This window comes from Sceloporus undulatus, chromosome 2 (genome assembly GCF_019175285.1).
Source record: "Sceloporus undulatus isolate JIND9_A2432 ecotype Alabama chromosome 2, SceUnd_v1.1, whole genome shotgun sequence".
Classification (NCBI taxonomy): Eukaryota; Metazoa; Chordata; class Lepidosauria; order Squamata; family Phrynosomatidae; genus Sceloporus; species Sceloporus undulatus.
Genome location: NC_056523.1, coordinates 244,983,582 through 244,997,985, shown reverse-complemented (window position 1 = coordinate 244,997,985; position 14,404 = coordinate 244,983,582). Strand labels below are relative to the sequence as shown.

General features: G+C 43.0%; 1 protein-coding gene across 2 annotated transcripts in view; it reads left to right on the top strand.

Annotated features, from left to right (window-relative positions):
- Positions 1–2,846: 2,846 nt before the first annotated feature.
- Positions 2,847–14,404, top strand: part of ALDH1A1 (aldehyde dehydrogenase 1 family member A1) — a 45,043-nt gene continuing 33,485 nt past the window's right edge. Inside the window, exons 1-2 of one of the 2 annotated variants that reach the window (XM_042450970.1) lie at positions 2,847–2,895; positions 3,765–3,874. In XM_042450970.1, coding sequence (XP_042306904.1) covers positions 2,862–2,895; positions 3,765–3,874 — 144 coding nt within the window. In that variant the 5' untranslated portion in view covers positions 2,847–2,861. Of the gene's footprint in view, positions 2,896–3,475; positions 3,602–3,764; positions 3,875–14,404 lie in introns of those variants that run through there. The other variant, XM_042450971.1, reaches the window with a different exon arrangement.

The window sequence follows — 14,404 nt, the reverse complement described above, 5'->3', positions numbered from 1 at the left end:
GAGGCTCGCAGTTTTCCCACACCTGCTCTTTATGGTCAGTCTATCTTGCTCTATATCATTAAGGATTCGCGGAACAAGCACAACCATATTGATCTGAAGCAAAAGTGTTTTCTTTCCCAGTGTTCAACTCTGGTCCATATGATGTAATATAAATGTAGTACCACTAGGCATGTATTTTATTTCCACCTCGGATTAGCTGTGCCAACTTTTTCACTTTGGGATGGAGACAATAGGACTTCCAGCCTAGCCTAAGGCTGCCCTATCCCAACCCGACCGCAGGTAATTAAGCAAGCGAGGTTGTCTACATGATTTTATCTACATGGCAGGGATATTAGCTGGCTATTATGCTATAGTGACACATGCCTTGATTACATCCTGTCTGGATTAGTGCAACACATTATATGTGGAGCTACCTTTGGAAACGTTTGGAAACTACAGCCAGTCCAAATGCTGCAGCCAGGATTCTGACTGGGGCTACTTACAGGGATCACACAATTCCTCAGCTTCACTAGTTACCACTCTTTTTCCAGCCAGAATTCAAAGTGCTGGTTATGATCCTTAAAGCCCTACACAGCTTGCTTCCAGGCTGTCTAAAAGACTGTATTTCCCCATACAAGACAACCCAAGTTCTAAGATCTTTTCTCCTGATCCCACCACCGTCACAGGCACATTTGGTGAGGAGATAGGAGAGAGCCCTCTCAGTGGCTGCTCTGTAACTGTGGAGCTCCCTTCCAAAGGAGGTCCAGTTGGGGCCCTCCCTGCTTTTTTATTTTCACCATCAGGTTAAGACTTTATTATTTTAGCAAGACTTTGACTAATTATTTTTAATCATAGAGTGGAATACTATTGTTAGTGGCGTGGTCTATTTTTATCCTGTATTTTTTCAGTTGTATTTCAAATATTTTTAGACTGTGTCTTCTTTTAAAATATTGGGCTTTTAAAAAAAAACTTCTGCAATGCAACATTTAAGCCAATTTCTATTTTAATTTTTTAAACCACCTTGGTGGGAAAGGAATGGTATAAATTGAAAGAATGACTGACTGACTGACTGAATGAATGAATGAATAATAAAAAGTCACAGCAACAGAGCGAGTGAAAAGATTTGAAACTTGAGTGCAGATCACAGTATTTCCCAAGCTGCCTGAGCCCTGGTCCTTCTTTCTTTCTAAACTATATTAATTAAGACACTGGATGAATGAGATAATAGAAGAGAATGGCCCTTAAAGCTGCACTTACTTTGTGCTTTTTAGCTACATCCAGTAACAGGGGAACACTAGATGATGCTAAAAACCCACTGGACATCTAAGGGTTATTCTAGCATACCTGCATTGCATGACGGGAGCACCAGTGCTATTTTACACTAGATATATTAGTGAATTAATGAGCTATATTAGGGGGAAAGTGTTTTAAGAAATGCTGAGGCTAGAGGCCAGATATGTTGTAAGGCAAACTGTTCTCTGCCAAGCCTTCTGTGTGTTGCAATATACAGGACTAAAGGGCAAGGCTAAGTAAGTAAAGCCTTGCTAATGCTCCAGAATATTACCACACCCTGTGGGGAGTTTATGCCATAGAACTGCCTGTCATGGATGGTGAAGAGATGAAAAAATGTGATTTGTATGTGAGAGAGAAGTTGGGAAAGTGGTACAAGTGATACCACTCCCCTCACACACTTTAAATGTACAGTTGCCACTTTTTCCCCTGATGGAAGTTGTGTCCCCATATCTGAATGGCAGATGGGCAAAAATCCAACTGGTGCAAATTTCCCCCAATATAACAGCATCTTTGGAGCTGGAAAAGGCTGCATTGGTTGGTCCCCCACCCCCACCCCAGGACCATCCATATATATGACAACAATCAATCTCATTACGACAAAAGGTTTTTGTTGTTTCATTTAATCAGAATTTGCTCAGTTGTACATGTACTCGAAATGAAAGTATTTCTCTGTTCAATAGAATTAAATACAAAGTATGTTTGTGAGATTGCAGCTATAGCATTAATAGAGAATATTGGGTAAGGGCAGAAAGTGCATGCATACACCTGTCAAGCAAGGGATAACATTATATGCATCTGAAAAAGTGGACTGTGGACATCTATGTGCCAGCATGGTGTAGTGGTTTGAACACTGGACTATGACTGTAGAGATAGGGTTCAGTTCCATGGAAATGCACTGGGTGACACACTCTCAGCCTAGAAAACCCTGTGATAACTTCACTTTAGGATTCCCATAAGTAAGAAATGATTTGAAGGCACATAACAACAGCAGCTGCAGCAGCAGCAGCAGCACATCAAAAGTTTATGCCACAAAGAATCTGATTGTTTTTAAAATGCTACAAGAATCCAGGGCCCTTTCACACTGTGCAGTTATACCACTAAGATTCCACTTTAACTTCCATGACTGTGTCCTATGGAATTCTAAGGTTCATTATTTGGTGAGGCACTAGCACACTCTAGCTAGGAATTCTAGATACCTTTCTGTAAACTGCACATCTTATAACTGTGTAGAATGAATCTATGAGTCTTGAAGTGGAACCATAGTGTTATAATGGTGTAATGTGAAAGGGCCTTAGTTAGTTTTGCTGCATCAACATCACTGATCCTCCCCTGGAAGGTATGTGTATTCTGGGGCTGGGAAATGGGAAGATAGGAAGGTCTGCTTTCCTGTCATCTGCTATTTGTTTTCAACTCTCCTAACTCTGCAGTTTCTGGATTTGACCTTCCTCACAAACTCCAACCTTTCATAGCTGAAAACTGGAATACAGGCAGCCAAGCAACTTCAGAGTGTGGTCAAATGGTATGAAGCTATTCACAAGGAAAAACACACAAGCTTGGAGAGGCTGCATCAGCTTACCTTGAAGGGCAAGATGTCACCTCTTCCTCTCCACAATTCCCTGCTGAGTTAATTAAAGGCATACTATGTTTGCATTTCAAACTTACTTTGCAGCAACTGAAATAAGCTGAGGACAAAGGGGGGAAATGGGAGGAAGAGAGAGCAACTGGGACATTTTAAAAGCAGCTGAGAAAATGGGATGACAGAGGATTAGTTGAGACTGTCTCTGTCAAACTGGGACAGTAGGGGACTATGGAATTTTTATAGGGGCCATTCCTAGATATTTGAGATGAACTCTGTTCTCATCACCACAACCCCCTGCCAAGAAAAGGTAAACATGTTCAATTTTTGCCAGTCATGCTGCTGTTGCAAGAACAAAGGTACACACACACAGACACACACACACACACACACACAGAGAGAGAGAGAGATGAGAACTATGGAATTTTTAAATGGGCCAATCCTAGATATTCGAGATAAATTCTGTTCCCCTCACAACAACTCTCTGCCAAAAAAGATAAATCTGTTCAATTTTTGCCAGTCATGCTGATGTTGTAAAAACAGAGGTGTATATACACACACACACACACACGTTAATCTTTAAAGCTCAGGAATAACCCTGTTAGGCTATCAGACTTATGTTTTAGAGAATGGATTATTCTTACAGATACAAAAAATACAGGAGCTTATTTGCAAACCTCTAGCATGCCGTCACCTCAAACAGACTTTTGCCCCTGAGCATAGAGGCTGCTTCCTAGGTGTCACACATCCACGGTTGTTCTCTCCCCTTTGCTTTGCTCTGCAGTTGATCATCCAATCATACTCTTGCATGCAAATATACGATAGCTCTGTTCAGATAAAAAAGGGCACAAGTAAACTTAAGTGCTCAGTCAGGGCAAATATCACTGAACTTAAGCCTTCCACACCTGTGTTTCAGAAACTGAACCAACCATGTCATCTGCAAAAAAGCAATCGGATTCCAGTTCAGTTCCTGCACCCCCGACTTTGCCTGCACCCCTCAGTGACTTGAAGATTAAGTATACCAAGGTGAGTTATGTTTATTAGCTTCCCAAAAGTGGCGTCTGTCTAATGTGCACACTGGATTTTCTTTTTTGTTTTTCCTGTTGCTCAACCCACTTGAGCTCAGTTGTGGTTTTATTCACCTGTGCTCTTTCAGTTTGCATGCTAGCTGCTGACAGTGCTTTCTAATCATTGCTTAACATCTAGAGCTTGGGGAAAGTTCCCTTTTTAAATTGAAAACTTCAAAATTTCCCCATCAGCATTCCCATGGGAGTTGCGCGCGCACACGCACACACACCGGAACTTTTCCAGGATCTTCTTTCCTTGCTCAAGGAAGTGTCATAGAAAAGTTGTTAATTACTTGTGTGTGCATTCTGTGGAACAAGGATGTCTAAAGGTTTGATTCTCTGAACTCAATGCATCTTAAACTTCAGGTTTGCTCCAGCTGTGGACCTGGGCAGGTATACTGTAGTAAGCCCAGTGAAATAACAGCTGCATATGCACTTGTTTGGTAAGCCTTACTGAACTTCATAGAGCTTATCCTGAAGATTCTATTTGTAGGATTATGCTATAAATGAACCTTTTTAGTAAGTGGCATAGAATGTATTGCACTTAGTGGAACGTATTCTGGGGATTCTATTTGTGGAATTATGCTGTCAATGGACCTTTTTAGTAAGTGGCATACAACCTGGGTGTTCTTTGGGAATAAGCTCTGTACAAACTGTAATCTAGACCACAGCAGTATCTTTGGGACTGGGTTCCAAAAGGAAAAAAGTTAGCATCTAAGAACCGCAAGAAGAATATGGGATGTGTAATATGATTCCGTTGTCCCATTACAGCTTATTACAGTTTATTCTTGTTGTGTGCCTTCAAGCTGTTTCTGATTTATGGAGACCCTAAAGCAAACTTATAATGGGACCCTCTTGGGAAAAGGGTTTGCCTTTGCCTTACTCTGAGGCTGAAAGTGTGTGACTTGTCCATCCTGTGGGTTTCCAGGGCTGAGCAGGGACTGGAATCGTACTCTCCAGAGTCCAACTCTCAAATCACTGTAACCTGCTGGCTCTCATTTACAATTAGTTCCCAGGGGGGAGGGGGATTATAACTATCCCAAACCAGCATAATCACTAACTCAGGATTCTGGGAGATGTAGTCCAAACTAGTGCATAAAAGCAAATTAGCCACTCTAGAGCTAAAAAGAAATGAACAATCCCTGCCCACATGCTTAGAATCTAAGGAACACATGGCATTCCAGACAAGAGATGGGATGGTGGGAGAGCTTGAGCTTTTGTCCCCTACCCAATTAAGCTAAAGGACCTAGTCACAAGAAGATTTATTGAATGAAAGAAATTTCAAGTCCATTGACTATGCTTACATTCCTGTTGTTACTTCACTAGAGTGAATCAAGTTTGAAAATATGAAGCTTGGTTTAACTCCTGTGCAGTTAGACTGGAGGGCCTTCACTATGTTACTTTGAAATCTGGTTCATAAACTATTTGAAACACTGCAGGGGGGGGGGGGGGGGTAAGGAACACGCAGGTTGTGGGCCACATGCAATAACAAGCCCCACATTGTCTCCCCCCCCCTGATTTCCCCAAACTCCAGGAAGAAACAAAGGCACCATGTAAAATCAATGGGTCACATTCACACAAGCAGGTTTTGTCAGAGCACAAAGCACTCTGGTCCAGAAAATGTCATGGATGTGGCCACAGGAGGAACTGGGACAAAGAGGACAGGGTTACCAGAGATCAAGTGGCAGCCACAATGACTCAGCATTTAATATAGCTGATAACACCGGCACAGGAGGTGAAACCAGCAGGCTTCAATTGGTCAAAGTCATAGCTGCCAAGTGACATCCCAGGAGGGGGAAGGGCTCAAAACCCTGAGAGGGAAAGTGTATATAAGGGAGAGGGAGGAATGCTCTGTGTGGTGGAGTTGCTGTATTGGTGTCTGGCAGAGCAGTTTGATTGTATGATTTGTAAATATCTGAACCTGACGATCAAAAGCCTCTTTGTGAGTAACTGGCTGTCTAGCAGATCTTCAGCAAGGCAGCAGCAGCCTCTGCATGGGAGGAATTTTTCTTTGCAGCCTGAAGCTGAGCTTCAACAGAACCTTCTGCTGGTATTCCTGGCCTACATGCATGTCTTCTACATGTTTGCATGTTAGATTCTTGATTCTACATGCCCCAACAGGGTTTTCCAACATTCAGCAGCTTGTGGCAAGGAGTCTCTGCATTTTGTGAACCAGTGTGGCATAGTAGTTTGAGCTAATTGGGCTAAGACCCTGGAGACCAGGGTTCAAATCCTGGCCATGTAAAGCCACCGGGTGACCTTGGGCAAGTCACACACTCTCAGCCTTAGAGGATGGCAATAGGAAAAAAAACCTCTGAAGACTTGCCAAGAAAACCCTGTGGTAGGTTTACTTTAGGGTTGTCATAACTCAGAAATGAATGCACACAACAACATCTGTGTTTTATAACAGTTGGGTAGTGTTTTGTTCAGAAAGACTAAATTGGCTTCAGTTTCACTTTTCAGATCCACTGATCCATAGGTCAGGTTTCAGAAGCAAGCCTCCATGCATCATTTCCTTGCTAGGACAGGTGTAACTGGGCATTGAGGTGAGAGACACATGATGCAATGCTTGTTTGCACCACAGATGTGGAATGAAGATGATGTTAGCTCTGTCAGATCTTAGTAAGGTCATGATAACAAAACACAACTCCATCTACTATTCTGGGATATTAATTTCATAGAGCAGATATAACAGGATTGAGCCTAACATGTTTTGCACATACTTTACACTGTGATCCTATTCATGTTATCCCAGAAGCAAAACCTATTGAAACAGATGGGACCAAGGAAGTATTGTTGTAGTGGTGGAAAAATATTTGGCTCTTCGGATGTCTTGGACTTCAACTCCCAGATGTTCAAGCTAGTATGGCCAATGGCAAGAGACTAGGAGGAGGGAGAAAGACATTTTAAAAGTAAATTACCCTGTCCATAAACCTGTATATCCAGCTACGTATCTTGTCTCCAACAGAGCAAGGAAAACCCTTGCTGAGAACGATCCTGCTTTATCAGGTAAAAGGCATTTCAGCAAATTCTTTCCATGCTCATGCAAAAAAGACAGATAAGAGATATTGAGATATTATCTCAGTTTAACTCTTAAATTAGTTTTCCATGCATTCACTCCACCTTTTCTCTTCTTCCTCCTGTTTTCCTTTATGATTTCTCCAAAGTATCTCTGAACTTTGACCAAATGGTTAGCAAAGTCATGTGAACTGTGTCAGGGAGACTGAATGAGAAGAGGAAACAGAGTAGTGCAATTGTGAGGCTTAATAGTAGAGAGAAACAAAGGAGCTTATTGCACACACTTTTGCCCCCTATCTGGGCACGAACGGGATACACGTGGCCAAGTGAAAATGCATTTTATCTCACACCACCCTGTCCTCAAGGTGGCCCCATGCCATTGCCCATCACCAAGCCATCCCTGATTAGGACTCAGCTGCGTGATTTTGCTCCGCCGGAAAGCTTCCGCCTTTCAAGATTCACGTACCTGAGCCTTGATCAGGAATGGCTTGGCACCAGGCGATGGCATCAGGCTGCCTTGAGGACAGTGCAGCATGTGATTTCACTCAGCCAAATGTGCTCCCTGCCCGTGACCAGATCAGGGGTGAAAGTCTGTGTGATAAACTCCGAAAATTACAACCTAGTCAAACTTTGGATAAGAAACAAAGAATACAGTGGAGCCAAACCAGGATTACTTGCCTGTGACTTTAACATTAACTTGATGTGCATGTCATTGGCAAGTGATAAGGTTTATCGCTGGACTGTGAAAATGTTTACCTGCCAGCTACAGCATGTTAAAGTGCTCTTAAAGGGCAGGGTTGGGCAGGCTGAGGCAGGCCTTTGGATGTTTGTTTTTTTTATTCCTGGGCAGCTGGCAGCCATAAGCCAAAGTTAAGTACTGTTAAGACCATTTGGTTTCAGTGGAGGAAGAAGAATCAGATTGCTTCACTCCCACTCAGATGGAAAGCTGTCCACCTTTGGTGGCAGGAATGCCTTGCAACCACATAATGTCCACATAATAATAAATGACAGAAAGCAACATTGGAAAGTCATCTTCTGAGATGTTAAAGCATCAGAGGAATGTTAGCTTTCAAGTATGTATTTATTATAAGACCCAGCAAGGTGTAGTGGTCTGAGTGATGGACTTAAGACTAAGCCAGGGTTTGAATCCCTGCTCAACTGAGGAAGCCCACTGGGTGACCTCAGGCTAGTCATACTCTCTCTACCTCAGAGGAAGGCAATGCAAGCTACCAAGGAACAAATCTTGTCAAGATATCTCTGTGATACCTTTCCCTTAGGATCATCATATGTCAGAAATGTCTTGAAGGCACACAAAAACAACAAAAGTACACATAAACATGAACTTCCAAATTATCTTTCTTCTCAAAGGATATATTTCCCTCTAATGCTGTACTACCTTGTTCTGTAGTCTGTTCCCACCACTCCAGAGATAGCCCCCCCCCCCACATCGATCTTAATGTTTGTATTTCTTTGATAAGGGGTACAGGGTTGTCACATGACTGTGGAAATATTTAACAAATGTCCAAAACTGGAACTGACCTCACTAGAGTTGCCTTCACTGAAAAATTATAATACTCCATAACATAGATAGACACACACTCATACTGGAATTACTGTAAATTTTACTACACAAGGAGAAGGGATTTGCTCTGTTCTGTTTTTTAAAAGGAATATTTTAATGTGTCCTAGAACCAAACTCCAGAAGATACCAAGAGCCCACTGCAAAATGTTACCTGAAAGACAATTAAACTATTTATAAAGTTAAAACTATTAAAATTCATTAAAATACTAAATCTTTGTTGTTGTGTGCCTTCAGGTTGTTTCTGACTTATGGTGACTCTTCAGTGAACCTATCATGGGGTTCTCTTGCAAGATTTGTTCATTGCCTTCTCCAGAGGCTGAGAGCCTGTTACATGCCCAAGGTCACTCAGAGGGTTTCATGCCCAAGCTGGGAATTGAACCCTGGTCTCTAGTACCACTACATCACACTGGCTCCCTAAAAAACTACATACAAACCAGAAAACAACACAGCATACTATTAAAAGCTTGTCACAGTCAGTTTCAAAAACCCTGTCAGCATAAGAATATTTTGACTTGATGGCAGAAGGAGAGCAAGGAGGAAGGCCATTCTAGCCTCCCTAGGAAGGGAGTTCCAAACTTTGGGAGCAGCCACCAAGAAGGCTCTCTCTCTTGTTTTCACCAAACATGCCTGAGAAGGTGGTGAGACAGAGAGAAGGGCCTCTCCTGAAGACCTTAGAGCTCTAATGTGCTGTAAAAAGAGACAGAGGGGCTGTACATACAGCCCTGAAGGGGCAGCCTCCAGCCACCCCTTTCCTAGCTGGATTGGGGCTGCAGCAACCTCACACCATGGTCCTGATCTGGCCTTTCCAGGGCGCAAAAAGGAGCCACGAAAAGCAACAATGGTTGTGGTGGCATGGCTATGTGGCGCTCTTTTGGCACTGCATTGTATGGACGCAGGACCAGAGGAGTGAAGTGATGCCACGCACTGTGTGGAGTGGCACGTGGCATCAAGGCCCCCTGGGGGGTGAAGTTGGGGCATGCATTGTGAGGACGCTACGCCCCAACTCTGCCCCCATACCAGCCTAAAGTGCCAGTCTGTATAGGGCCAGAGTAATTCAAATATGATTGTAGAATGCAAAACAAAAGCATAGAATGGATCCTTTCCAACATTTTAAGCCTCATTTGTTTGCTTAAGTTTTATCCCACACTTCCCCCAAGTTAGGTTGGTGTTGTCTCTTCCCCAGTTCATTCTCCCACTTATCCTCACAACAGGTTAGATGGTACATTGGTGATTAGTCCAATGTCACCCAGTGAGCTTCATGCTTGAGTAAGGATATTAACCTAAGTGGCTCCACATTCTAGTCAGATACCTTAACCACTATATGAAGGTGACTCTTCAGTATCTTTCCTGACTGTTTCTGACTGTTGTGTGCTGTACCATTGTGATTATCAGTGCTCTTGGTATTCAATTCATTCCAAGTGACAATCCATATGTTTCTTAAGACAATGAATTCAGCGAAAAAGACGTATATACATACATATATATGTTGCTGTTGTGAGTAAATAAAAGGGGAGGTAGTTGGCATACCACAGTCACTGAATAGCTAAGGCTGCAATCCTGTCTGGGGAAATGGTTCATTGGATTCTGTGGGGCTTACCTCTGATAAACATGTACAGTATAAGGTTGCACTGTAAATCATTAATATTTGGATCATGGTTCTAATAATTAAATGACATTTGTCCTTGAACACTGCTCCTGCCATTTCATTATAATTTCCTCCCCCACTCCACTTCCAAATTTTACTGACTCAGTAAGTAAACTAGTATTGGAGCCTATAAAAGGAAGTTGTACAGAAAATGATAAAAAAAATAATGGGAATGGTGTCAAATGGCACAGTGTTACAGGAATTCAGTGTACTTCATGTATACTTTCCAAGGAGACATTTGCCTCTGCAGACTCCTACGAATAAGCACTGGAGCATTTGTATGTTTTTGGTTCTTTTACAATGGATACAGAATTAACCATACTAATCTCATGCACTATTAGAAAACTTTGTAGAGCCCAGAGCTTAGGAAACTCCTTGTCTGGACTATAGTTCCTAGAATTCTATAGGTAGCATGGCTGAGTGGAATGTGAAAAAAAAATCCCTGTATTAGTTCATCACTATGTGCTATTATCTAAGATAGTTACATTATTTGTTATTGAAGGTAATGGAGTTTAAGTTCAGGTCTAATCTTCACAGAAGAAATAATGCAGTTTGACACCAGTTTAACTGGCAAAAGGTCCCAAAATGCTATGAATCTGAAAACATTTAAAAACTTTCATGATCTCACCCAGTGGGAATAAAATGTTTGAAATATTTGTTATTGCATCAGAGAGTGAAATAAGCAAAGATTTAAATCCCTGTTCTTGAATTAGTGTTCATTTTTACAAAATCCACACTTGGTGAGTCATAGGCTACAAGAGAGTTGCATTATGCTACAGAAATAAACCATAACCACAATTAGCAAAATAAACACCAGAAAGTATACCTCATCATATTATCCTAATACTTGTTCTAGCTCATCAAGAGCAAAAGGAACCAGTTCAAACAGGCCCAGAACAGCTGTTGATGTTTTTGCTGGCTTATTTGTTGACTTCTCTCCCTTTCAGTAGATCACATTCTTTCTACAGTGTCATGCATTCTGCCTTCTCAAAATTAAGCACAGTTTCCAGAGAAGTATATCTAGAAGCTAGGGTAAAGCTAGAAACTTGGACTATTACCTCCATGACCACCGTTTAGGAATTATGCACTATTTTCAGTTATTTCCTATAAACCCATGAGATGGGGGGAACATAGGGAGCTGTTCTATACTCAAGCAGAGTTTATCAAACAAAGTTTTAAATTTAGAATTAAAGCTGGATAATAGCAACTTTGGCCATAGTTATCACATGACATCTTGTCCCTCTCATTGTTGCTTTGCATTTCAATCATTGGTAGAACACACCTTTTCACTGATGAGATAACTCATCAATGGCTCTTAATATTGTTGTTTTCCCATTATGGTCTCATGTTCCCTCTGCTATATTTCCATTAATTGGCATGATTCTCCCCTTCTCCCCCCCCCCCCCCCCTCAGTATTCTCAAGCAGTCTGTTTTCCATTTCTTTTCTCTTTATTACACTGCATTGCCATAATAGCTCAATTATGATAAAAAGGCACACTGGCTAGGGCATGGGGCAAGGAGATGGGTTTATGGGGAGAAGAGAGCACATGAGACTATAGATCACCAAAGCAGCACCTTTGTACTATTACAGAGAAGTGCAATATTGAATGCTCCTAAACTGGTATGCTTTTGATTTCTTACACTAATGCAATTGTGGCAAAACAGAAGGCTGCTGTGATAAAAGTTCTTAGTGTCCAACTAGACCAGTATTGTTTACTGTTGCAATGGCTTTCCAGAATATCAGTCAGAAGTCTTTCACAAGGTCAGAGCCATTTTAAAATCTGGATCAAGGCAGTAGCATCACTGGGGGGCATGGGGTGGCAATGTCTTTAGCAATGCACTGGCTGCATTTAGCAGTACGGTTTGCATTTTAACATGAATATAGCATTCAAGGAACAAGTCCTCCAGATGAATCTCATAGACCTTCAGACAGTGTTTGTGTCTTGTGTAGTCCTCTTGAGTGGCTTCTGTAATCTTTCAAACATATCAGTTCTATTTCTTTCAGGATCAGCCCTTGAGTCCCCGCTGACAAGTCTAATAATGGACTCTTCTAAGGAAAAACAGTGTACTGAGCATATTTTGATTGCTGTCATGGGGGGGGGGGAGGGAAGGGTGCAACTAATATACCCTTGGATGGGAGCACACAAGTAATGCTTTCATAAGTTACTCCAGTTATACCGAACTCCCAGTAATGGCTTAAATAATAATGCATATTACATAAGGGTTAGTTGTGGTTATCACTGCTACAAGTCTAAATCCACATGACTGCCTACATGTCTGCAAATAGTTTCGTAGGCGCATTACAGACCGCCCCTTTGGGGCGGCCTGTAGGCGCGCCTTTCCCCGGTGTATCGGGGCCTCAGTGGCCAGAACGGCAGCCGCTGAGGCCCCGATCCGCCGCTTTCCGGGCTGCGGGGAAGCGGCAAAAGGCTGCTTCCCCACAGCCTGGAAAGGGGTGTCCTTGGGGCTTCAAGCCCCAAGGACACCCCGCGAGGAGGAGGAGAAAGGGGCTGCTTGACCCCTTTCTCCCTTGTGTCGCTGGGCGCAGCCGTCTGAAGGCTGCGCCAAGCGATGCAAACCAGGAAGAAGCTCCGTTTCACAGCTCCTTCCTGCTCTGCCTAAAGGACGCGTTAAACGCCCTCACACGGAGCGATGGCATCATGTCGCACCGCCTCATTTGGAGGTGGTGCGTTCATGACGCCATCATGGCAGCGGACATGTGGAACAGCTGCCACGATTTTGTGCACGCAGAGCATGTACTAGGGTTAGGGGGTGCGGAAGCACCGGCCCTTCCTAACCCTAGTATGCGCTCTGCGCGTACTTTAATGGCGGTCTGTAACCCACCATAGTTTACTATCTGCACTGGCCAGGATACTCCAGGGCAGCCTGAAGTATCCTGGTCCCACAGCTGCCATGACCTACCTCCATTACCCTGGCCTCCATTTCTGTGCCATGGCAGCTGCCTGTATAGGCATCCCTCTGGGCTGCCTGGTGTATCCACTGCTGACATGGATCACTTGCTTCTAAGATTAGAATGAGGCCTCTTGCGATGGTTACAGGCTGGATTCTGACCCCTGAATGAACGACCTGTGGTGGTAGCAAATGTGCCAGGCAGCCCAGTGGAATACCCATACAGACAGTGTGGAAATAGAGGACCCAGATCATCCCAGAAGATCTAAAGCAAAAGGTAAAATGTGGAATTTCGTTTTAGCATTGATGTTTATCACACTATGCTCTTAAAGAGGTACTATTCCAGTGTGACTCCTCTAGCAGCCTCCTGTTGCATGCTGGGATTGGCAGTTTTAAGGAGCTGAACTTCTCTGCCTGAGAATTCTAAATACCCCTCCTTAAAACTGCCAGTCCCAGCATGCAACAGGAGGCAGCTAGCGGAGTCACACTGGAATAGTACCTCTTTAAGAGCTCGTCTGATAAACACCATTGTTATGCCTTGGTTCTAATGCAAGACAGGCTGGACATTGTCCAAACTGCCCATGCTAGAACTGGAGTTTGGGCTGTGTATCGTCTGAATAAGCCAATGCCATGAAGTGGCAGGGTGGGGCCTTTTGACCCATGCAGACAAGACATCAGTCTCAGGAAGTTTTACATTCTCATGGTTTTTTGCTCAGTTGGTCTCTAGAATTGTCAAGCTACTCTAGAAATTGATTGCCCCATGATGCTGTCTCCTACCAACTAGTCGTTATTTTTTCTCTAGGCATCCTGGGCTAACGAAGCAAAAAGGCTAATTGCTAGAGCCAATGTTGTATCCACAATGGTGGCAAGTGGAACCAGTCTTCAGCCACTGTTATCTCTGGACAGTGCTGTCAGTTTTTCCAGGTGCTGAGTGGGATCTTCAATTCTTACCAGCCTCCTAGGCCCTTCCTTTTCTATTTTTTTATACAGTGCTCCCTCCATTCTCGTGGTTTTGGAAACCACGTCCCTCGCTTATACGCAAGGGACAAACGGAGGGTGAAATTACGGAGCGCCTGCCCAAGGCACACATGCGCACACTCCCACACCCACGTGCCTATATTCAAGCCAATGGGGCTTGAATATATGCGAAACTCTGTTTTCATGGGGGGGGTCCAGAACAGAACCCCCACGAAAACAGGGTCGACTGTATAGCAAGAAAACAATTATTTTTAAGTGTGCCTTCAAAATAAGGACAGATAAAAGATACAGATGAACCTGCTTGCTACTTTACATTTCTATATATTTAATTGGTTGTATATTTGGTGTTGGTTTAG